This window comes from Schistocerca piceifrons, chromosome X (genome assembly GCF_021461385.2).
Source record: "Schistocerca piceifrons isolate TAMUIC-IGC-003096 chromosome X, iqSchPice1.1, whole genome shotgun sequence".
NCBI lineage: Eukaryota > Metazoa > Arthropoda > Insecta > Orthoptera > Acrididae > Schistocerca > Schistocerca piceifrons.
This window is the reverse complement of record NC_060149.1, coordinates 363693201-363717126: the sequence shown is the minus strand read 5'-3', so window position 1 is coordinate 363717126 and position 23926 is coordinate 363693201. Positions and strand designations below refer to the sequence as shown.

Sequence of the window (23926 nt, the reverse complement as noted above, 5' to 3'; positions counted from 1 at the left end):
AACAGCAACCAATTGAACGAAACATACTGGTCTAAAGGCGGGAAGGCAGAGAGTCTAAAAACAAAGATATTTTACACTTAACTATACAGAGATAGTTCTCGTCTAATTGCGTCGTCACATAGGTTCCCCCCACCCCTTACAGAGTGGAGCATCTGGAATGAAGGGAGATTCGTGGCATACAGTTCTATCAGCCCCAGTGGGGGTTGGGGGTAAAATCGGAGAAGCCGATTGTCTGATGAAGAATGGTCTGATGATGACGTACACCTGACAACAGCCGTATTTAGGAGTCGGGGCGAATACAGGGGGAGCGGCCCAAAGCATTGTCTTCTTGCAACAGGTAGACCAGTCTGACACGTTCCAAGGACACCGTAGTGGGCTTGCCAGAAACCAACATCGTCACAATGTGTTCATACCGCGACAATACGAGGTAAGGAACTGAGTGTGTTTTCAATGGAATTTTGACAGAGTCAGGACACAGTATAACATGAGAGTACGTATATAACATGAGAGCATGTACGTAAATCTTAATGTACGAAGATATCAAGATCCGCGTGCCAATGTGCTGGAGATGGCGAAATTTGGAAATACAATTATTGACTTGTTGCAAGATGAATGGAGGGTCTCGCAGCATGTAGTCGTATAGCTGTTCTAAAACATTCGAAGGATGTCTGAATGGCTCACCATGCATTAACTCTCCTGCAGAAACTCGAATATCGGATTTAATTGCAGCACATAGTCTCAGTAACAGTAGCGGTAGGGTAGATAGCCACAAAGAGCCATGGCAGACTAGGGAAGACTTTAAAGTGCGATGCTATCGTTCCATCATCCCGTTACTGACCGGCTGATAGCTGGTGGTATGATCGTGTTTAAAGACATGTAAGTGTACCAGTTCGTGGAACCAACTAAACTTAAATTGACGTTCTTGTTCAGTTGTGATGTTGTTGGTTAGACTCTTCAGTTCAGAGCGACTGGTCGTGCTTATTTCCGGTCGCTGTTGTTCTTTGGGTAGCTGCGAGGAGTTTTGTATTTTCTCTCCTCTTGGCCGAATCGGAAATAATACCAATACCAGTTGTGTAACTGGTTGTTGACATCGCGGCGAGAGCTCAAATGGTTCAAATGGCTCTAAGCACTATGGGATTTAACATCTGATGTCTTCAATCCCCTGGACTTAGAACTACTTAAACCTAACTAACCTAAGGACATCACACACATCCATGCCCGAGGCAGGATTCGAATCTGCGACCGTAGCAGCCCCGTGGTTCCGGACTGAAGTGCCTAGAACCGCTCGAACACAGCGGCCGGCGGTGAGAACTTCGCCGGCTGCTGTGCTGTGGGCTTTTGTGAATTTGTGCTGTTTCTGTCAGATTGTGGGAGTTGCTGCCCTCTAGAGACGTCCAAAGCATTTAAATGTGTGACGCTATTACTACTTTGTGGGTCCCCGCACGACTTATTATGTAATAAAATACTACGTATGCGTTCAGTTACCAGTAACTAATAATACAAGTCCGCAGTATCATCTGAAACTACAGCACTTTTGATAGCGAAAGCCAAATGACTGCAGCATACTTGTTTTAATGTTGCATCAGACACTTCAGCTTCATTCACTGGTGTTCTTATGTTATATCAGAATTCAGACGGAGATTTATCACCAGTATCTTTACTTTTAAGAAATTGTTGAATGCGTAGGTCTCTTGATTTGCCAACGTAGCGGAGCATATCGTTTTTAAGCTGTTCATGCTTGTAAGGAAGGTTGTGTTATGAACGATGTTTGACAAAAATAAAAGAGTTTGAGTGTCTAAAGCACTGACAGTCGGGATGAAGTATAGACTGTCATCACATACACCATAGGCCACAAACGGAAGTTCCAGTTGTTTGTACCGTAGGTCCAGGTGTTGTGGCATGTACAGTGGAGCAACGATTTTGTTTTGTGGCACTTACGACGTGATGCAGCTAACCATAAATTGTATATGGGCTAAATATCGTGCAAATTGTCAGGCAATACTCCATCATTTGGAAGTACTGGAAGGGCAAGGATTACTGTTATTTTTTCCGAATTGCACGGTAACTGTTCTGACAAGACAGCATCTGTTGCAGCAAGCGTAGTATCCCCACACTTAATGTGTTTCTCACGATCCGTGGGTTTCTTTGGAATCAACTCGTCCGAGGACATATATCCACAGAAAATACAATAAGTATTCGATGATGATGAAACCGCACACTTTATTAAAACTCAATGAAAAAATACTACAACAGCGATCACTCGAAAAAAATTGCCAGCCAAAAGATGGAAAGACAGAGCGTCTAAAAACAAGGGTATTTTACACTTCATTGGTTCAGAGAGAGTTTTCGACTAAATGCGTGTCCCTAATGTTATGGGTAATATAATATATATTAGCTGATTTAGCTGTTTCATAAGCTTGTATGCCACTCTTCAGTCTGCAATGAAACCTTTCAATTTTTCCATTAACTTGTTGATGGTATCAGTAATCCTAGTCTATTTACTTTGCTAAGATTTGGGATACGCTAGTCTGAAACTGTATTGTTTGATTTGGTATTATCTGTTGTCGGGTTCCAAATCTGATAATACATGAATCAAAGGATGTTGGTGTTACTGTAACTGGTTAAATGTTTCGAAGGAGTACAACTTGTATCCAGCTGGTAAATCTATATGTGCTGTGCTTAATTTGTAAAGAAAAAAATGCATTAAACCATTTTAGCACACTTTTTTCGTCAGAGAGATGGTAAACAGTACACTAACCTTTTGGAGTGTGGTAGAGGACCCACTACATGAATACGTACACGTGAAAATAGTCACCAACAGTGTGGAATAGGCGATGTAGTATGTGCTATAATTTTGCTCTCCTCGCAGGCTGTAAATGCCTTAGTCAGTTGTCACTCATCCTTCTTTAAGTTTGGCCAGAAAAATTTGTATGTTATGAGCTTGACTGAAGATCACTCTCTTGGATGAGCCGTGTTGTGGTAATGCTTAAAACTCTGATCCTAAATTGTTTAGGAATATATAGACAAACGGTTTCAACAGATATATCACACTACAGTCTTAATCCATTAGGAGTAGTAAACTGCTTCGATTTCAGTGAAGTGTTGCAACTTGACTTAAGAGCTTGAGCTTAATCTTTCTCTTTTGAGATAGCTATTTCATCGTAGTCTATCATCTGTAATTCTTCCAGTCTAGACAGATGATCAGCCACTTCATTTTCTGTGCCGGACACAGAACACAAATCTGGTGTTAACTAAGAACTATAGTGGAGATAAAGGAGTGGTAATGGTGAAGTCTTCGCATTCTTTTATTTGAATGCATTAGTTTATGGGACTCTATCGGTGCAGGTAGAAAATGTTATTCCTTCAAGTAGATATTTGAAATATTTTACCATTAAATAAAGGGTAAGAAGTTTAGTGCAATTTTGCACATATATATTCGTAAAGTAATTGAACATAAAATTATGAACTGCTTGAGAAAAATTAAGTATTTTTGTATGGCCTAACACCACTACTGTCAGTCTTGATTCAGACGTATGACAGATGTTGTTCCAACTATTTATAAGACTCGAGACGTGCTTGGATTCTGTGAGCTATTATATTAAAAACATAATTACTAGCACATCTAAACAATGTTTAGTTCTGATATCCAGTTTCTGTTTTTGGCATTATATACGAGTGGAGGGAATATCGTGTAGCCTGTGTCTTGTCACAGATACTGTAACTGAATTACTTCTTGTGCCTGCTGATGATAAGTAACAATCGAAACTGCTAGAAATAATAGCGCTTTTCATAACAGCTGACAGTAACCTGTCCAGATAGCCATGCATATTAAAGCACCATTTCAGGGATGGGAAGGTGCACTGGCCCCGGATTGAATCTGCCTGGTGGATTAACAATTAGGGTCAGTGTTCTGGCCAACCTGGATGTGGTGTTCAGGCAGTCTCCCACATCCGGTAAGGTGAATACCGAGCTGATACTTAACTCCCAATTCAGTAACACGATTCATAAATATTTAGAAAACTTTTTCCCACTTCCACGTGGATAACGCTATATGTAGACAACTGGGGTACACATCCATCACGGGGGAGGGTGGTGGGGGAGGTGTAGGGCGAAAGGGGGGGGGCGGAATGGGGTGGTACAGGAAGGGCACCCGGCTGCCTCTTACATTAATCATGCCAAAACCGATACAGAACCATGCCGACCCTGTGCAAGATGCGTGGCAAATGCGTATGGAAAAGAAGGAGATAGCAGCTGACGATAGTACAACACCATTTTCTGTGAAATAATTTGATGAATGTTCCGTATAATTGAGCTGCCATAGCTGTTAAAACATTAAAGTAACTTATATCTAACTCACCACTGCAGCTGAGATAATGTGTTGCAAATAACTTCAACCGATGAAATGTAATTTTCTATTGTTGATTCTGTTCACGAGTTACCTTTCTTTATGAATCATTATCCCTTGTTCGTTTATTCTCCTCTCAATTCAGTGTTAGTCAATGGGCAACATCTGTGTAAAAGTGTGCAGCAGATAAATTATGGAATAAATTCTTCCTTGCACTCATTTTCTTTTTTCTTTTTTTTTTGTGAGAGCACAATTGTTTTATTGGAATATGTCTGATCTAAAAATTTTAGAATTTGAAATATTTTGCACATAATCACAAAATAATTTATACACGATTTCTGCAAAAATGATAAAAATTAAAATCTCAAGGATATGAAGATAACAAATATTGTCTCAAAATTAATACACTGTTGGAAGGAAATTAGAACACCGTTTTAGAAGTTTCCAATTCACTCAAGATCTATTGTTGCAATGGTGCATATGGATTACATGAAATGATTACATTTACAGATCAATAGCACAATCGGGTCCGAGGCATCAGGCATCGACCCTTGCTGAAACACCCATATTAGTATGTGGCGTAGCCTCCACAGTGGATACAGGTGCTGACTGGCAACTAGTCGATCATGCAGGTGGCGAATACTGTCCTGGGATACGTTATGCCACACGCTCGACCTGTTAACGTGTTTTTGTAAGAGTTATTCTCCGACAAGTCACACAGGTCACTTCTCATTCCATCACATCCAACACATGCTTGATTGGAGACACGTCTAGTGATCGTGCTGGCCAAGGAAGTTGCTGCAGGTCTTGTAAATCATGTTCAGTTTTAGGGGAGTGTGTGGACGAGAGTTATCCTGCTGGAACAACACATCACCTTCCTGTTGCAAGAATGGCAAAAGAACGTGTTTAGCAACATTCTGCAGGTACTGAACGTTGGTTGGTGTCCACTCCAGTAACACCAAAGGTGAACAAGAGTTTTAGCTAAACACACACCAGGCCACGAATTCTGGGGTGAGGACAGTGTGTCTTGGACGAATACACTCTACGAGACAGTGCTCACCAGTTCTATGTTGTACATGCAAACGACCATCACTTGTGCAGAGGCATAACCTGTTTTCGTCGCTGAAGACCGTAGTGTGCTATTTCATCTTCCAAGTGATCCTCTAATGGCACCAGTCGAGCCGTGCACGATGATGCTGTAGCACGAGCGGAATACGGGCCAGAGGTATGCACACCCATAGTCCCGTTGCTAACAACTGTTTCGCAACTTTTCGTGTTGACACGTCTGGGCTCACAAGCCCTCTCATCTCTGCTGTAGTAGCTGTTCGATCTGTCACTGCTGCCCTTACAACACTACGATCCTGGCGGGTGTCTGTGTTGCGTGGACATCCAGAACCTCATCTACGAGTGAGGAATGTTCACGTGACCACTAATACCAGCACTGTTGCACAACTGATGCAACACGTCCAACTTGTGAGTCAGTTCTTCTAAAGGATCGCCCTGCCATTCGGAAACCCCCAATTTGACACCTTTCAAAGCCGCTCAGTTGGCTGTAGGAAGCACGAGTTCGTGCATCTCTGTGGCATGGGTGCCTAATTGCTACACACGTTTGCATCACACTGAACCTTCTGACTGGTAGCATTCTCTGTTAGAGGGTAGACACAGATGGCGCTCAGCTAGCTATGCCATATGCTATCTGTTGGCGGATGACACTGAAACCATTATCAGTACATCCACTATTCCCATGGAGGCATATGACGGTTATCGGAGCACAATCGACGTCTTCTCATCATGTCTAGTTATTCTTTCCTTGCGCGAGTGAAAGTATGCAAATAAATATTTGCTACTCGTACTGTTGGATGAAAAGCACTGAAAGAAAAGCAGCTCAGCATTCATTACGCAAGTACCGTATACTGGAACAATTAAACATAAAAAATTAGGTGTATTATGAATGTGCTAGAGCAACCAGTTAAAAGTCAGGACACTAAGAAATACTACAATCTGAATGTTTAATACACTCCTGGAAATGGAAAAAAGAACACATTGACACCGGTGTGTCAGACCCACCATACTTGCTCCGGACACTGCGAGAGGGCTGTACAAGCTATGATCACACGCACGGCACAGCGGACACACCAGGAACCGCGGTGTTGGCCGTCGAATGGCGCTAGCTGCGCAGCATTTGTGCACCGCCGCCGTCAGTGTCAGCCAGTTTGCCGTGGCATACGGAGCTCCATCGCAGTCTTTAACACTGGTAGCATGCCGCGACAGCGTGGACGTGAACCGTATGTGCAGTTGACGGACTTTGAGCGAGGGCGTATAGTGGGCATGCGGGAGGCCGGGTGGACGTACCGCCGAATTGCTCAACACGTGGGGCGTGAGGTCTCCACAGTACATCGATGTTGTCGCCAGTGGTCGGCGGAAGGTGCACGTGCCCGTCGACCTGGGACCGGACCGCAGCGACGCACGGATGCACGCCAAGACCGTAGGATCCTACGCAGTGCCGTAGGGGACCGCACCGCCACTTCCCAGCAAATCAGGGACACTGTTGCTCCTGGGGTATCGGCGAGGACCATTCGCAACCGTCTCCATGAAGCTGGGCTACGGTCCCGCACACCGTTAGGCCGTCTTCCGCTCACGCCCCAACATCGTGCAGCCCGCCTCCAGTGGTGTCGCGACAGGCGTGAATGGAGGGACGAATGGAGACGTGTCGTCTTCAGCGATGAGAGTCGCTTCTGCCTTGGTGCCAATGATGGTCGTATGCGTGTTTGGCGCCGTGCAGGTGAGCGCCACAATCAGGACTGCATACGACCGAGGCACACAGGGCCAACACCTGGCATCATGGTGTGGGGAGCGATCTCCTACACTGGCCGTACACCACTGGTGATCGTCGAGGGGACACTGAATAGTGCACGGTACATCCAAACCGTCATCGAACCCATCGTTCTACCATTCCTAGACCGGCAAGGGAACTTGCTGTTCCAACAGGACAATGCACGTCCGCATGTATCCCGTGCCACCCAACGTGCTCTAGAAGGTGTAAGTCAACTACCCTGGCCAGCAAGATCTCCGGATCTGTCCCCCATTGAGCATGTTTGGGACTGGATGAAGCGTCGTCTCACGCGGTCTGCACGTCCAGCACGAACGCTGGTCCAACTGAGGCGCCAGGTGGAAATGGCATGGCAAGCCGTTCCACAGGACTACATCCAGCATCTCTACGATCTTCTCCATGGGAGAATAGCAGCCTGCATTGCTGCGAAAGGTGGATATACACTGTACTAGTGCCGACATTGTGCATGCTCTGTTGCCTGTGTCTATGTGCCTGTGGTTCTGTCAGTGTGATCATGTGATGTATCTGACCCCAGGAATGTGTCAATAAAGTTTCCCCTTCCTGGGACAATGAATTCACGGTGTTCTTATTTCAATTTCCAGGAGTGTAGATGTTGAATGAAAGGTTCCAGCAACATAAGAATCAGTTAATACCAAAATTATAATAGCAAAGTTAATAATACAATGAGATCATTGTTAAACCATTTTCGTGTTTTACCTCTTACAATGAGCATAAATCTTAATGCCAACTATGAAAAGATTTTTGGCCATGTGGTCACTAAGCATTGTTGACAGAATCACAGAGAATTATTCTCTACTAACTGAGAAACCTGATGTTGCCAGAGTATTTATTTATAGCTGTGCCTCAGACTTTGTATGCATGTAATTTATTTTTGATTTGTAAATCCTCTTTGCATACAATGTTTGAAGTAATAAGTTTTGGGACATGAACACAGAGCTTATTTGATTCACTTACGTGGGAGAGAGCCACATAGAGCTGGCAGTACAAAAAGCAAGTCACAGTAAGGTCCACGGCCACAACACGCAGCATCTGACCTTGTGCTTTGTTCATGGTCATGGCATAAGATAAACTCACTGGTGCACACGTTTAATTGTTAGGAATAAGGGGGTATAAAACCTCTCTTGCCTGCGTCACTTCTCGTCAAAATTTCTGCTTCTGCGATGTTACTTTGGTCAGAAGTAACTTTATGCCTCTGTGAGTGAAGGGTTGTGAGGAACGAGACAATGAATGACGTTCTCGATCAGAGTTACATCACGCCTCACTTTCGGAAGGAGTTCCCACAGAGTGAATTAAAGCCTGATGTTCTCGAACCACAGCAATTCTCACCTCACGATCTTCATTGAATTCTTGAAACAGCATAGTCCTCAGTCTTTCAGCTGTTCGAGTGTATTCAGAAAGACTCGACTGTTCTCTAATCATTTTTATTCTTAAATAAAATGAAACAAAAATGTAATGAGTAGGCACCCAGTTCACAAAGAAAACCTGATAAATTAGTTTTTCCTACGAAAAAATATAAATAAAATTTATCGGAAGAAGCAAAACTATGCCGTTAAGTTTTTAAGACAAAACTTGAAATCAGTAAATCCATACATATTAGCCAAGGAAATTCGCTGTTAGTTTGTATTCGTAAAAGTATGAGTGTGGCGCTGAATTCTGTCACTGCCATAAACTTCTGAAAATACATCTGTCACTGAGTTAAAATAAGCCCTGAATAAAGGAAGTAGGTACAACCTTCTATGTCTGGATTTCCGACAGTTGAACGATGTCATTGGTCAGTTTAACATCACGTGGTAGGCAAGACAGCCATCTTGGACCCAAGTTCCACAGTAGAGTAAATTGGCGAATTGATCTAATTAGCGGTTATCTTAGTGTATAGGGGCGTATGAAACATATAGCCTCATTTTATTTACATTAAGAGCTTAACAAAACGGACTTTTCTGTGGCGAAGACTACCGCAGTGTTATGCAGTGAACTATTGACGGGCAGAACGTGGTAGTAAGTTTTTCCAAATTCCGCAAGCCAAAAGGAATGCAGAAAGATGCAAAATATGACAACATCAAATTGCGAAGAAAGATACATTTCCATACAAGACAGGTAAACTATGTGAAATAAATAAACATTCCTTTCATTGATGCTTACTTAAATATGAACTTGATTATGTTTCATTATATCATAGTAATATTGCATGTGCATTTAAAGCACATTTAATAGCGTGCCAGATTAAAATTTCATATGATATTATATTTTAAAACCGGTATCTGTTTTCATTTCAAAAAATGGTTCAAATGGCTCTGAGCACTATGGGACTTAACATCTGAGGTCATCAGTCCCCTAGGACTTAGACCTTCTTAAACCTAACTAGCCTAAGGACATCACACACATCCATGCTCGAGACAGGTTTCGCACCTGCGATCGTAGCGGTCGCGCGTTTCCGGACTGAAGCGCCTAGAACCGCTCGGCCACACCGGCCGGCGTTTTCATTTCTTAGCTCAATTTAACACCTAATCAATTTGAGATGAATTGCAATTAAGAAATTGTATTTCACGCCACGAAACTGTTTAAAAATTTCTGGTCACATTACTCTTCCCAAACAAGTCATTGAAGACAATAGTTTGCCATTTCCAGTTGTCTCTGTTGTAAAACTGTACGATTTCTTCCAAACAGAAAAATGATAAAATTAAACATTGCCGGAAACCTACGAGAAAATATAATAGGAGCAGAGTATTATGGTAAAATGAAAGTTGATCCTGCTTATCAGTTTCAGATCGTAGTTTTTCAGCAGCTGTTAAATATACAGTAGGACAAAGGATACGTTAAAGTTCTGTTGTGTCAGCTGCATATTTTATAGCGGTTTTTTTGGTTTTAAATTAATGACCTCGAGAAACAGAAAAACTACAAAGCATACAGCTGTCGAAGGCAAACTCGATGATGCTGGCAGTTCTTCCTGAGTTATTAGGTCTACGCTGTTTGAAAATTTGGGAAAGAGGTATGAGGGAAACGGTATTAGTAATGGCAACAACCACAGCAAGTACCAATAAGAATTATCTTCTGAACGAAAACGGTTTCCATTATGTTTTATTGTGTACGATTTCACACGATGCCTTGTAAAACCTTTTCATCATAGTCCAAGCGATTAATTCAGTGCCATATTTTCCCAGTTGTAAGACAATAATGTGCCTTATTGCAGTTTCGCAATATTTTCATCCCAGTAACCATGGCAATTATCATCAGTAAATGCTGAATTCCTCATCGACTAGCTAGAACACAAGGGCAGGTCTATCTGTGATGAGTCAGAAAGCAACAGCGATGCAATTATGCATTTAGGCATAAGAGACAAAGATGAGATTGGGCGGGCAAGGACAGTCTTTGCATTATCTAGTTGGGAGAACAGCGAAAAGTTAAACAGAAATATACACTGCAAGATGTGGACTACATGCGACTTTTAGTAAGTCAACAGTATGGGAGTAAAAGAGTTCATAGATTAACACATTACCGCCAGCTGAGAGATGTGCCACAGCAAAAACTGGCTGTGAAAGTGTAAACATGAGAAATGCGTACAGCTATTGTAAGAGATAGTCACCAGTCAGATAATTTACTGCTTGTATTTTTTCACTTATTAAGATAAGTTGATAGTTATGTTAATGTAAAAAGAGTTATAATCTGCAAAGGAAACAGAAACGTCAAAGACATTAACATGTAATCAGAAGTATGAACTTGTGTTTCAATATGGTCATCAATTTCAAAATATCTCCCTGAAGCAAACTGAATGGCAATAATGTATATTGCTGTTATATCTGAAGGATACATTACTTATCACAAAAGTAACTGCAAAGAATTTTTCGTATTATGAGGAAAATAAAATGCTATGATTTAAGTGATGGACTTAATGAAAGTAATTTTAATCAGTTTGTACTATCAATAAAAACAAGGAAATAATTAAAAACTGTAGTTAATTGTTTACTTTATACACATACAGTCCCGTAAAATTCTTCGTAAATGAGCGTTTAACAATTCTGTCCATAGCGCTACTGTAGCTTCTTGCGTCCAAAACGGCGGCCGCCGCCAAATTGAAGGTACTTTCTTTATTCAGGGCTTTAAGTTAAAAAAACTAACAGCACCATCGATGGGATCTTTGATGTACTATGCTGTGATGATTAAACATCTGTACTACCAAGCTGTACAGACGATTTTAGATAACAAGTTAAATTATGAATGTTTTTTCTGTGTTCTAATTAGAATGAACCGAAGCCTGTATGTTGCCCCAATCTGTGCCCAATTTAGCTATAAAAACTCCATGAAAATGAGTCAAGTACTTTCGGAGTACTTACGCATGACATAGTAATAAGCATCCCTGGCGTAGAGAAGCAACTGAAAGAGCTGAAAACAAATAAGTCGCGAGGTCTGGATGGAATCTCAATTCGGTTTTACAAAGTAGCCTACGTCATTGTCCCCTGACTTAGTTTTCATCTATTGCGAATCTCTCGACCAGCGCAAAGTGCGAAGTGACTGGAAGAAAACGCAGGTGACTCTGGTATATAAGTATGTAAAAGAACGGACCCGCATAATTACAGACCAAATCCTTAACATCGGTTTGCTGCAGAATTCTAGAGCATATTCTGAGTTCGGATATAATAAATTTACTAGACATCGAAAAGATCATGTCCACGAATCAGCATGGGTTTAGAACGCATCGCTTCTGCGAAATCCAGCTTGCTCTTTTCTCACATACTACAGGGTGTTACAAAAAGGTACGGCCAAACTTTCAGGAAACATTCCTCACACACAAAGAAAGAAAATATGTTATGTTGACATGTGTCCGGAAACGCTTACTTTCCATGTTAGAGCTCATTTTATTAATTCTCTTCAAATCACATTAATCATGGAATGGAAACACACAGCAACAGAACGTATCAGCGTGACTTCAAACACTTTGTTACAAGAAATGTTCAAAATGTCCTCCGTTAGCGAGGATACATGCATCCACCCTCTGTCGCATGGAATCCTTGATGCGCTGATGCAGCCCTGGAGAATGGTGTATTGTATCACAGCCGTCCACAATACGAGAACGAGGAGTCTCTACATTTGGTACCGGGGTTGCGTAGACAAGAGCTTTCAAATGCCCCCATAAATGAAAGTCAAGAGGGTTGAGGTCAGGAGAGCGTGGAGGCCATGGAACTTGTCCGCCTCTACCAATCCATCGGTCACCGAATCTGTTGTTGAGAAGCGTACGAACACTTCGACTGACCACATGTTGTGTCGTACTTGTAAAGGTACATGTTCTAGCAGCATAGGTAGAGTATCCCGTATGAAATCATGGCGGTGAATCGAGGAAGTACAGTACATAATGACGAAACTAAAATGAGCTCTAACATGGAAATTAAGCGTTTCCGGACACATGTCCACATAACTTCTTTTCTTTATTTGTGTGTGAGAAATGTTTCCTGAAAGTTTGGCCGTACCTTTTAGTAACACCCTGTATACCACGAACTATGGATGAAGGGCAACAGGCAGATTTCGTAAATCTCGATTTCCAGAAAGCATTCGACACAGTACCCCACTGTAGACTGTTAACGAAGGTACGTGCATACGGAATGAGCTCCCAGACATATGACTGGCTCGAAGATTTCTTAAGTAATAGAACCAATAGAGCCCAGTATGTTGTCCTCAATGGCGAGTGTTCATCAGAGACAGGGGTAACGTCAGGAGTGCCCCAGGGAAGTGTGTCAGGATCATTGCTATTTTCTATACACATACATGATCTGGCACACAGGGTGGGCAGAAGTCTGTGGTTATTCACTCATGATGCTATAGTATACAGGAAGAAGTTGAAGATAAGTTACTGTAGGTTGATACAAGATGACCTAGACAAAATTTCTAGTTGGTATGATAAATGGCAGCTGGCTCTTAATGTATCAAAATGTAAGTTAATGCGGATGAGCAGGAAAAATAAACCCTTCATGTTCAGGAATAGCATTAGTAGTGTCCTTCTTGACACTATCCTGTTGTTTAAATATTTGGGCATAACGTTGCGAAGTGATATCAAATGGAACGAGCATGTAAGGATTGTGGTAGGGAAGGCAAATGGTTGACTTCAATTTATTGGGAGAATCTTAGGAAAGTGTGGTTCACCTGTAAAGGAGACGGTATATAGGGCGCTAGTGCGACCCATTCTTGAGTACTGCTCGAGTGTTCGGAATCCACACTAGGTCAGATTGAAAGACGACATCGAAGCAATTCAGAGGCGAGTTGCTAGATTTGCTACTGGTAGGTTCGATCAGCAAGCAAGTGTTACTTTTATGCTTCAGGAGCTTAAGTGGGAATCCCTGCAGGCAAGAAGATATTCATTTCAAACATTCTCTTGCAGGGTTTGCTCAAGAGATAGGATTATAGCTGAACAGGAGGAGAAAATTAGAGCCCTTCAGGCTGGTTTGGACAGTGTCTGCAAGTTTCCCAATTGGCACAACCAATAAATTTGCCTTGCTAACCACAGTTAAGTAAGGAAGAGGCTCCAGTAGAAGTAGATGTAGTTAAGATGCAACAGAATTTCACTAGGAAGCCAACTGTTTCAAAAAATGTAGAAAGTAAGAGGAAAGTTCTGTTGCTAGGTAGCAGCCATGGAAGAGGTGTGGGCCAGATTTTGCAGGGAAAATCAGGTGACAGGTACCAGGTCACAAACTTTTTCAAGCCAAGTGCAAGTCTTAGCCAGGTGGTAGAGGATATAGGTTCCTTGTGCAAGGGATTCACAAAGCATGATCATGTGATGGTAGTGGGTGGAGTGGGAAACAGTATTGATAGGGATCAGGGCAACAGCATTGAGTGTGACCAGGTGAAAATAGCCTCGGCAACGACCCATACCAATGTTGGGCTGGTGCCTGCTTTCGTGCGGCATGATCAGCCCCAGTTGAACCGCTCTGTCAGGAGGGTAAATATGGAGTTGGATCAGTTGTGTAGGGTGGCCACTCTGTCGAACATTGGATTGGTTCCTGTCGAGGCTACTGATAGGGGGGATTTCACAAGGCATGGCCTACATCTCAATAGGAAAGGGAAGGGTAAGCTGGCAGGGTTGTTAGCGAAATCTATAAGGGGTGACACTAGTACTCATGGATGTACCTCTTTTTTAGGCTAATATCAGTGTCCAACGAGAAGTTCAGGCAGGCAGGTGCTAAAGAGGTCCAAAACTCACAAAATTCTCACAACAGGAAAATAAATAATAATGTTACCATATTTAACCAAAATATTGGTGGATTAAAGAAAAAAGTAGATTCTCAGAAAAGTAAAGTGAAAAATAATGTTACCATTTTTCACCAAAATATTCCGGGATTGAAGAATAAAGTAGATGAGCTCCTGGTTTGTTTAGATGACATTGAATCTAATAATGTAATAGATATACTATGCCTGTCTGAGCATCACATTGTGTCTGATGTGGAAAAGGTAAATATCAGTGGTTATAAACTAGCTGCACATATGAGTAGAGAGAATAAGGTGGGAGGAGGAGTTGCCACATATGTCAAAAGTTATCACTGTGTAGAAAGCTTAGATACAAAAAAGTTTTCTCTAGAGCAACATATAGAAGCATGTGCCTGTCAACTTAAACTGAAGGAAGGCTCTTTTATAATTGTAACAGTGTATAGGTCCCCTTCAGGAAACTTTCATTTATTCCTGGAAAACTTGGATACCTTGTTGTGCTATCTGTCAGATAGGGGAAAGAAAATTATTATTTGTGGTGACTTTAATGTTGATTCACTGAAAGAGTGTAATAGGAAGAATGACTTGGAAGTCTTGCTCGGCTCTTTCAGTTTGACATCTGTCATTAATTTTCCTACTCGGGTAGCAAAGGACAGCAGCACATTGATAGATAACACTTTTATAGACCAAGATAGGTTTAAAAACATAAATTCTTGTCCTGTTGAGAATCGGCTTTCTGTTCATGATGCTCAGCTAGTTACAGTATATGACATAGCTCCTTACAGTAATTCAAAACTACCCTCCAAAGTTGTGCATTCAATTAATGACTCAACAATTAGAAACTTCAGAGAAAATCTTCAGCAGCTAGACTGGGATGAGGTGTACAACGAACCCGATGCTAATTTAAAATATAACTTATTTCATGATTCACTTGTAAGAGAATTTGAAAACTGTTTCCCCAAGAAAGTAGTTAAATCTAATTATAAGAAACTATTCAAAAAACCTTGGCTTACTAAAGGAATAAAAATATCTTGTAACCACAAAAGGGAACTGTATCTAATAACAAGAAAGAGAAAAGACCCAGAAACAGCCAAATATTATAAAAACTACTGTGCTACATTGAGAGACGTCATTAAAAAGTCCAGAAGCATGTGCATCATGTCTGAGATTAATACTTCTGATAACAAAATCAAAACAATTTGGAATATTATTACAAGGGAGACAGGACAACCAAGAGTACAGTATGATGGCATTACCATCAAAGCGAATGGAAACTTGATAAACAGCAAGCCGGAAGTCAAAAACTTTTGAATAATCATCTTTAAATGTTGTAGAGAAAATAGGATCTAAATGTTCATTAAAAGAAGCAAGGCAGTTAATGGAAGAGGCCTTACCCACACCATTTGATACAATTTAAATTCCACCTACCTCTCCATCTGAAATTAGGAAGATAATAAACTCTCTCAAGAATAAAAGCTTACATGGGATTGATGGCATTTCCAGCAGGATAATAAAAGCTTGTTCCCAAGAAATAAGTGGGATTCTTAGCCACATATGTAATAGCTCTCTGAAGCAGGGTATTTTCCCAGATAGACTGAAGTATGCCATTGTTATACCACCGCATAAAAAAGGGGATACGTCTGGTGTCAACAACTACTGTCCAATCTCTCTTCTGACTGCCTTATCCAAAATTCTTGAAAAAAGTAATGTATTGTAGAGTAGCTTCACACCTTTGTAAAAATAAAGTTTTAACAAAATATCAGTTTGGTTTCCAGAAGGGTTTTTCAACGGAAAATGCTATATATACTTTCACTAATGAAATATTAAATGCTCTGAGTAACCGGAAGTTACCTGTTGGGATTTTTTGTGAGCTATCAAAGGCTTTTGATTGTGTAAATCATGGCATACTTCTACATAAGCTCAAGTATTGTGGTATGAATGGGACAGTGCTCAAATGGTTTAAATCACACCTAACTGTAAGAGTGCAGAAAGTTGAAATAAACAGTTCACATAATATGCAAAAGACTGGTGATTTCTCAGAGAGGGGAACAATCAAGAATGGGGTGCCGCAAGGTTCAGTCTTGGGTCCTCTGCTGTTCTTAATATATATTAATGACTTGCCATTCTATATTCACGAAGATGCAAAGCTGGTACTTTTTGCCGATGATACAACTATAGCTATCACACCTGACAGACAAGAATTAACTGGTGAAATTGTAAATGATGTTTTTCAGAAAATCATTAAGTGGTTCTCTGCAAATGGGCTCTCATTAAACTTTGACAAAACACAGTATAAACAGTTCCACAAAGTAAACGGAATGACCCCATTAATAAATATAGACTTCGATCAGAAATCGGTAGCTAAGGTAGAATATTCAAAATTTCTAGGTGTATGCATTGATGAGGGGTTGAACTGGAAAAAACACACTGAGGATCTGCTGAAACATTTGAGTTCAGCTACTTATGCTATTAGGGTCATTGCAAATTTTGGCGATATACATCTGAGTAAATTACCTTACCACGCCTATTTTCATTCTCTGCATTCATATGGCATCATATTCTGCGTTAACTCATCATTGAGTAAAAGAGTGTTCATTGCACAAAAGCGTGTAATCAGAATAATTGCTGGAGCTCATCCAAGATCATCCTGCAGACACTTATTTGAAGAGCTAGAAACTTCACTGTAGCCTCACAATATATATATTCACTTATGAAACTTGTTATCGCCCGCATCTCGTGGTCGTGCGGTAGCGTTCTCGCTTCCCACGTCCGGGTTCCCGGGTTTGATTCCCGGCGGGGTCAGGGATTTTCTCTGCCTCGTGATGGCTGGGTGTTGTGTGATGTCCTTAGGTTAGTTAGGTTTAAGTAGTTCTAAGTTCTAGGGGACTGATGACCATAGATGTTAAGTCCCATAGTGCTCAGAGCCATCTGAACCAAACTTGTTATTAACAATCCAAACGAATTCAAAAGTAATAGCAGTGTACATGGCTACAACACTAGGAGAAAGGATGATCTTCACAAGTCAAGGTTAAATCTAACTTTGGCTCAGAAGGGGTAAATTATGCTGCCACAAAAATCTTTGGACACTTACCTAATAGCATCAAAAATCTGACAGATTGCCATATAGCATTTAAAAGGAAATTAAAACAATTTCTTAATGGCAACTCCTTCTACTCATTAGATGAATTTTTGGATATAGTAAGTGGGTAATTTCCCAACCTCAAAAATAGATAAATAAATAAATAAATTTGAGTGTCATGTTATATCTTGTCTAATGTAATATCTTGTATAGACACCTTTTATTAACCTGACCCGTCCCACATCATTACAAAGTGTCGTATTCATGATCTATGGAACAAGTACTAATCTAACCTACTGAGAAAGTTTAGAGAACTGACATTTGAAGCTGACTGCAGAACTATCCTACTGCCGAAAACACTCATTTCATGCGGGGACCATAAAGATAAGGTATGAGAAATTAGGGCACATACAGAGGCATATAGACACACATTTTTCCTTCGCTCTCTCTGTGAGTGGAACAGGAAAGGAAACCACTAGTCGTCATTAAGGGTACCCTCTGTCACGCGTGTTCAAACAAACACAGTTTTAGATAAAATTTTCAGTCACGATTTTTTTTTTTTTTTTTTTTTTTTTTTTTTTTTTTTTTTTTTTTTTTTTTTGTGTGATACGATTTTGATGAAATAAAGCCTATACGTTGCCACAAGCTATGTTCAAGTTACTGTGAAAGCCCTATGGAACTTGGTATAGTAGTTCTGGAGATTAGCATGTTAAAACAGACAAACATACATGTCAGTTTTACAGTTTTATTATCAGTACCATACAGATATACACTATGTCATCAAAAGTACCTGGACACCTGGCTGAAAATGACTTACAACTTCCTAGTGCCCTCCATCGGTAATGCTGGAATTCAGTATGGTGTTGGCCCACCCTTAGCCTTGATGATAGCTTCCACTCTCGCAGGCATACGTTCAATCAGGTGCTGGAAAGTTTCTTGGGGAATAGCAGCCCACACTCCACGGAGTACTCCACTGAGGAGAGGTATCGATGTCAGTTGGTGAGGCCTGGCACGAAGTCAGCATTCCAAACATCCCAAAGGTGTTCTATAGAATTCAGGTCAGGACTGTTTAGGAGTGTAGAAATTTCATGTACAGACATATGACAGAGTGACATCCAATCACCTGACAACGTTTGAAGTTGGTGAGTTCTGCAGAGTGCGCCATTCTGCTCTCCATGATGTCTAATGACTACTGAGGTCACTGATATGGAGTACTTGGTGGTACATGGCAGCCCAGTGCACCTAATACAAAAAACGTATGGTTTTGAGGGTGTTGGGATACTTTTGATCACATAGTGCAGATCATGCATCAGAGAGAAGAGCAGAACACTATTTTCTCCTGGTTGGTAGTGTTGTTTGGGATGCATATCAGTTATATGGTGTTTATAAAATGTAGTGGTGAACCTTAATAGTTGTGAAGTAGTTATGAAATCTGGAGAAGTCAAGTGTTATGAACAGTTGTCTCAAGTGATATATCATATATCTTGATCACATACTATCACAACTAAGCATTCTGATGTAAACTGCTCTCCTTATAATAGTTTTTTGTATAAAGTCCATAGCCATTATAAATTTCTGGAAAGGCATTCTTCTGAGTTAACTTCCCCTTAATAAAATTGAAATTAACATTCATCATTAATGATTCACTAATTACTTCCACCAGGGCATTATCAAGCTACATACATGTAAGTATTAGACACTATTTTTGAATGTCATTGATTTGACAGTGGACATTCTGTACAAAGTTTTCTATTACCAGAATAAAACAATGTTATTAATGAGTTAGTCTACATGTGCATCTTTCTCGTATCTTCAGATCTATGTACCAAAAGTATAGATATCAAAATGCATTATACTCACTGAAATTTTACATAGGTAGTAACAAAATAAAAAAAAAATAATGATAAAGTGTCTCACTGGTAAAATGTCAATTATTAATTATGTGTTATAGTTTCAGAACTGTAAATGATTGTAATAATGGCTGACATATTTTCAAGGGAGAAGCCATACCTATAACAATGTTTTTTAAATATTTATAACAAGGGTCTTAGTTGCCATTAGTATTGATTGATGGCAAACTCCGATTGCATTTAATTATCAATCACTTCTCACAGCACATGCTTAATCAGACCTGAAGATAGTCATTAAATATGAGGGAATCTAGTTATCAAGTGTGACTAATTGTATCTGAGACTGTTGTAATAAATATTTTAAAAATAGCAAATGATTGTGTCAAAAAGTTGTACTTCATTAAGGTTCCAATACATGGTAGACTTTACATGTGACATGTACTGTACATCAATAAATATTGTGACTATTTGGTGATAGAATTCACTTTCAATTGACCATGAATTTAAAGTTATAATAATAAACATTTAAACTTATTTAAAGCTATTGTTATAGTATAAGAAAAACTCAAAGCTACAGTTCTATATTAAGTTAATACTTCTGGAAATAAAAATTTTCTTAACTAACTAAGCAATGCAGCTTTATTTTCCTTTCTACAAATTTAAGGTATAAATTTTAACATTTTAAATTTATGCAGTGCAGCATCTTTTACCCAGTGAACTCAAGTGTGGCACTGTTTTTTTGTTGTATCATACAACACTGCAAGATTATGCTGGTTCATTCTTTTCTGTTATGTATGTTACATTTTCATCAGTTTCAGTTGATAAGTATATATTGTTCTTATGAGCTACGGATTTACATTATGAACGTTTGAAATTTACTGAACAATAATTTGTTCTTTCTCTTTTATCAATATCTTTATAGTATTTGGTTGTATAATATGGACTGTGTAAGTTGGGATGGTTGTTGAAACACATTATTTTTTCTTTTGTGTTAATTCTGAAACACAGAGTTGAATGTTGTGTAATGTGTACTTGTAAATAAAATTCATATTATGTTCTTATTTTCAGCGTGAATGCATCTCAATACATGTTGGTCAAGCTGGTGTTCAAATTGGTAACTCTTGTTGGGAACTTTATTGCCTTGAACATGGCATCAGTCCTGATGGGCACATGCCATCAGATAAAGTGCAGGGAGGTGATGACAGCTTCAACACATTCTTCAGTGAGACAGGAGCTGGGAAGCATGTACCAAGAGCTGTCTTTGTTGATCTAGAACCAACTGTAATAGGTAAATACTGTAGACATACTTATATATCTATAAAAAGTTCTAAATTACTGTATTGTAATATATCAGTGTAAGATAACTTTCATGATTGGCCTGATTATCATAAATTCTGTAATGATCTTTTTCAGAGGTCTAACTTACAAGTTAGTCACAACACACCTAAAAGTTGTAAATACTTACAGAAAATTTTAAGATATAGAATAATTTAACTTATGAAAGAAATCACATGACTATGTATTACAGTTGCAGACATGTATTTGTAATGACAGTAATTTTGAACATTTCTAGTTCATTAACAACACAATTGTGACTGATGACTGAATCAATGAGAGAAATAATACAACACCATCAATACGTACCTTTTTGTGCATGTAATTTTTCTTCTCCTGCATTCAGGATGTAAATTTGAAAAATAGTCAGCTTTTAGATCTGTACATCTCCCTGTACTACATAATCTTCTGGTATAAAATTGCTGTAGCAATGTGGAAATATGTAAAAAGTATACACAAAATACACTGTCCAATCCCAGGATTTAGATGTGAATAAGCACTGTTCTGTTCAGATACTGTGGCATATTAGTGGGTTAAGCAACACAAAAAATAGCAGTCCTGTGTATAAGCTACCAGTGGAGAATGTTTTATTCTACATCGGACAGTTGGACAGAATATTAATAAGAATTTGCACAAGTAATTGCCTTACTGGTACAGTACACTTGCACATTGAAATCTTAATATTGATTTTATGTCAGAAAGCAATGATTACATGAACTCCAAATAGCTGATGTCTCATTTTGGCTTATTTCCTACAGTAATATTTTCAACAAAGATAGAAGACTGTATTCAATGGTCTTTCATGAATCAGATGTGAAATCCTCTGTAAGTAATTTGAATGACCATGGTGTCCAGTATTATCAACAAAAATAAAAAAACTTGAAGTTATGTATACAGGATGCAATACATCCTTTGAGTGCTTGTTTATTCATGTCTTTTTTTCCCAAAGTGTGTGCACGTATGCAAAACACCACACTACTTCCCTAACAAAATTACACAACAGATGTTGGATTACGTGAGAAGTAAATTAGCCCTGTGACATGCAGCCCAAGATTGGGAATCTTGACATATGGATAATCTATCTTTCTACAAACTTAATGAAAAATTACTCATCTGACAAAAATACTTGCGTGAAATTCAGTCAGGTCCCTCTCACCCTTAAGAATCATATACAGATTAAAAGTGATGCCTGGTAGTAGTAACTTGAAAGAAAGGTGGTATGTTTAATGAATTTCATTTGTTTTCTGAACAAACAAAAAAAGAGCACACTGAACACGTTTCAGTAACATTGCTGATTGAGTGGTGAATATAAACAACAGTTTTTTAAAAAAAGAACTTAATTAGCTGACAAATGTTATTAAAGCAAGAGGAAAGTAATGGAATGACGTAACAGTTTTCCTACTGCTCATTCACAAAAGAATATGCCCTTCCTGATCAACAATGAATGTGCATTATAAAATTAAAGTTGCCATGCAAGTCTAAAGATCAGCTGAATCATGACCAGAGCTGAGCAAGGAGGAAACACCAAGATTCCCTAAACTGCCTGAGCTGAGCTGTACTTTACCATATGAGCATAAGTGCTAGATTGTCATTGTTGTGAAAGGTGGTGTGTTTAAGTGCTACATGACAGATCTATTTGTACAAACACTTCTGCTGGTTGGTGTCCAAAATCTTACCCTACTCTGAAATAAATACTGAAAAATCCCTGTTCAAATTTATGTCAATTAGGATGATGGTAGGCATCCAATCCAATGTACAGCCTATCTTTAAACTTTCAAACAACCAAATCTGCAAAGTTATTGAATAGTCTCTTGATATGAATAAAGTCAGAAGGACCCAGATCAATAAAATAAATGATGCTCATATTGCACCTGCACTTAGAGTGAAGCTCTCCTATTTGGGTCAGAAAATGCTAAGCACTCTACACTTTCAGAAATCTGAACCAGACATCCATCAAATTTCATATCTATTGACAAATTTTAATCAGACAAAGCCAGAGGCTAAATATGAATCTGTCTACTTGGCTGAATGGTAAGGCAGAAAGTCATTCCAAAATGGCATAGCACCATATGCCAAGGCAAAAGTTTTCCTGCAGTCATATAGGTTCAATAAAGTGACTGATTTGTGAAGTCTGCAAACAATGTGGCCAGACCCATCTGGTGTCAGAGTATCAAGAGTGTCCGTAGTAGAGAGAAGAGAGATGCATATGTCTCCTAGTGGGAATTATATAAACTTGTACCACCACTATATTTCTGTCTTTTCCCCTTGTCTTTTCAAATCACAGGCCTGAGCTACATGAAAGTCTCCTTACTACCAAAAGAAAAAGAGTCTTATCCAACTGAACTGAACTCTTGGTTTCAGTCTTCTAGAACAGATAAGGAGTACGACAGTTAGCCTAATGATATCACAATGTCTTTGCCAATAGGAATTGTGCTCTCTAAATGCTACAATATTCCCATGTAACAGCTTGGAGGTAAAAAAAAAGGAAAACATTTTAGAATTGGGTGGTGGGTGATAGCTTTGCATCCTCTGTCCACATTTTTGAAGTTCCAGTCTGTTGACAGAGTTATCTTCCCAGAATGGAGAAAGAGAGAGAGAGAGAGAGAGAGACAGAGTGTGTAGATATATAGACATACTGGAGAGTAAATAAAAAATAAACAAGGGAGAATGACTAACATCTGTATTTAAAGTACTATGAGTAGGGGACATCTAGATCCATACTGTGCACACCACTGTGCTTCTTCCTGTTCCATTCATATATGGAGTGCAAGAAGAAGACTGTTTCATAGCCCCATTAATTTAATCTTGTCCTCAATGATCCCTATTGGAGTTATTTGTAGGACACTGGAGTGAGTCCCTAGATTCATCTTTTAAAACTGGTTCTTGAAACTTTGTAAGTAGGTTTCTCAGGATAGTTGCCATCTATCTTCATGTATCTGCTAGGTCAGCTTCTTCAGCATCTCCATGACCCTCTACCATGGGTCAAACAAATTTGTGACCATTTATGCTGCCCTTCTCTGTGTATGTTCAATATAACCTCTTAATCCTGTTTACACACTTGAGCAGTATTCTAGGATGGTGTACATGAGAGTTTTGTAACAAGTCTCCTTTGTAGACTGATTGCACTATAAATAACTTGGCTAAGTAGCTAAGTAGCTTATTATAAATGATACATTAATTTTTAGTATGAATGTGATGTGGGGCACTCAAAGCTTATTCACTAATGAAAAATCTTGGTTTCAGATAAAGCACATTTTAAACAGAGTTTGAAAGACTTTTTG

General features: G+C 39.5%; 1 protein-coding gene across 1 annotated transcript in view; it reads left to right on the top strand.

Moving 5' to 3' along the window:
- The window catches only part of LOC124721505 (tubulin alpha-1 chain-like), a 43549-nt gene that overhangs the window by 8159 nt on the left and 11464 nt on the right, over positions 1 to 23926 (top strand). Inside the window, exon 2 of the mRNA XM_047246521.1 lies at positions 20379 to 20598. Within this exon, the coding sequence (XP_047102477.1) occupies positions 20379 to 20598 (220 nt within the window). The remainder of the gene's footprint in view (positions 1 to 20378; positions 20599 to 23926) is intronic.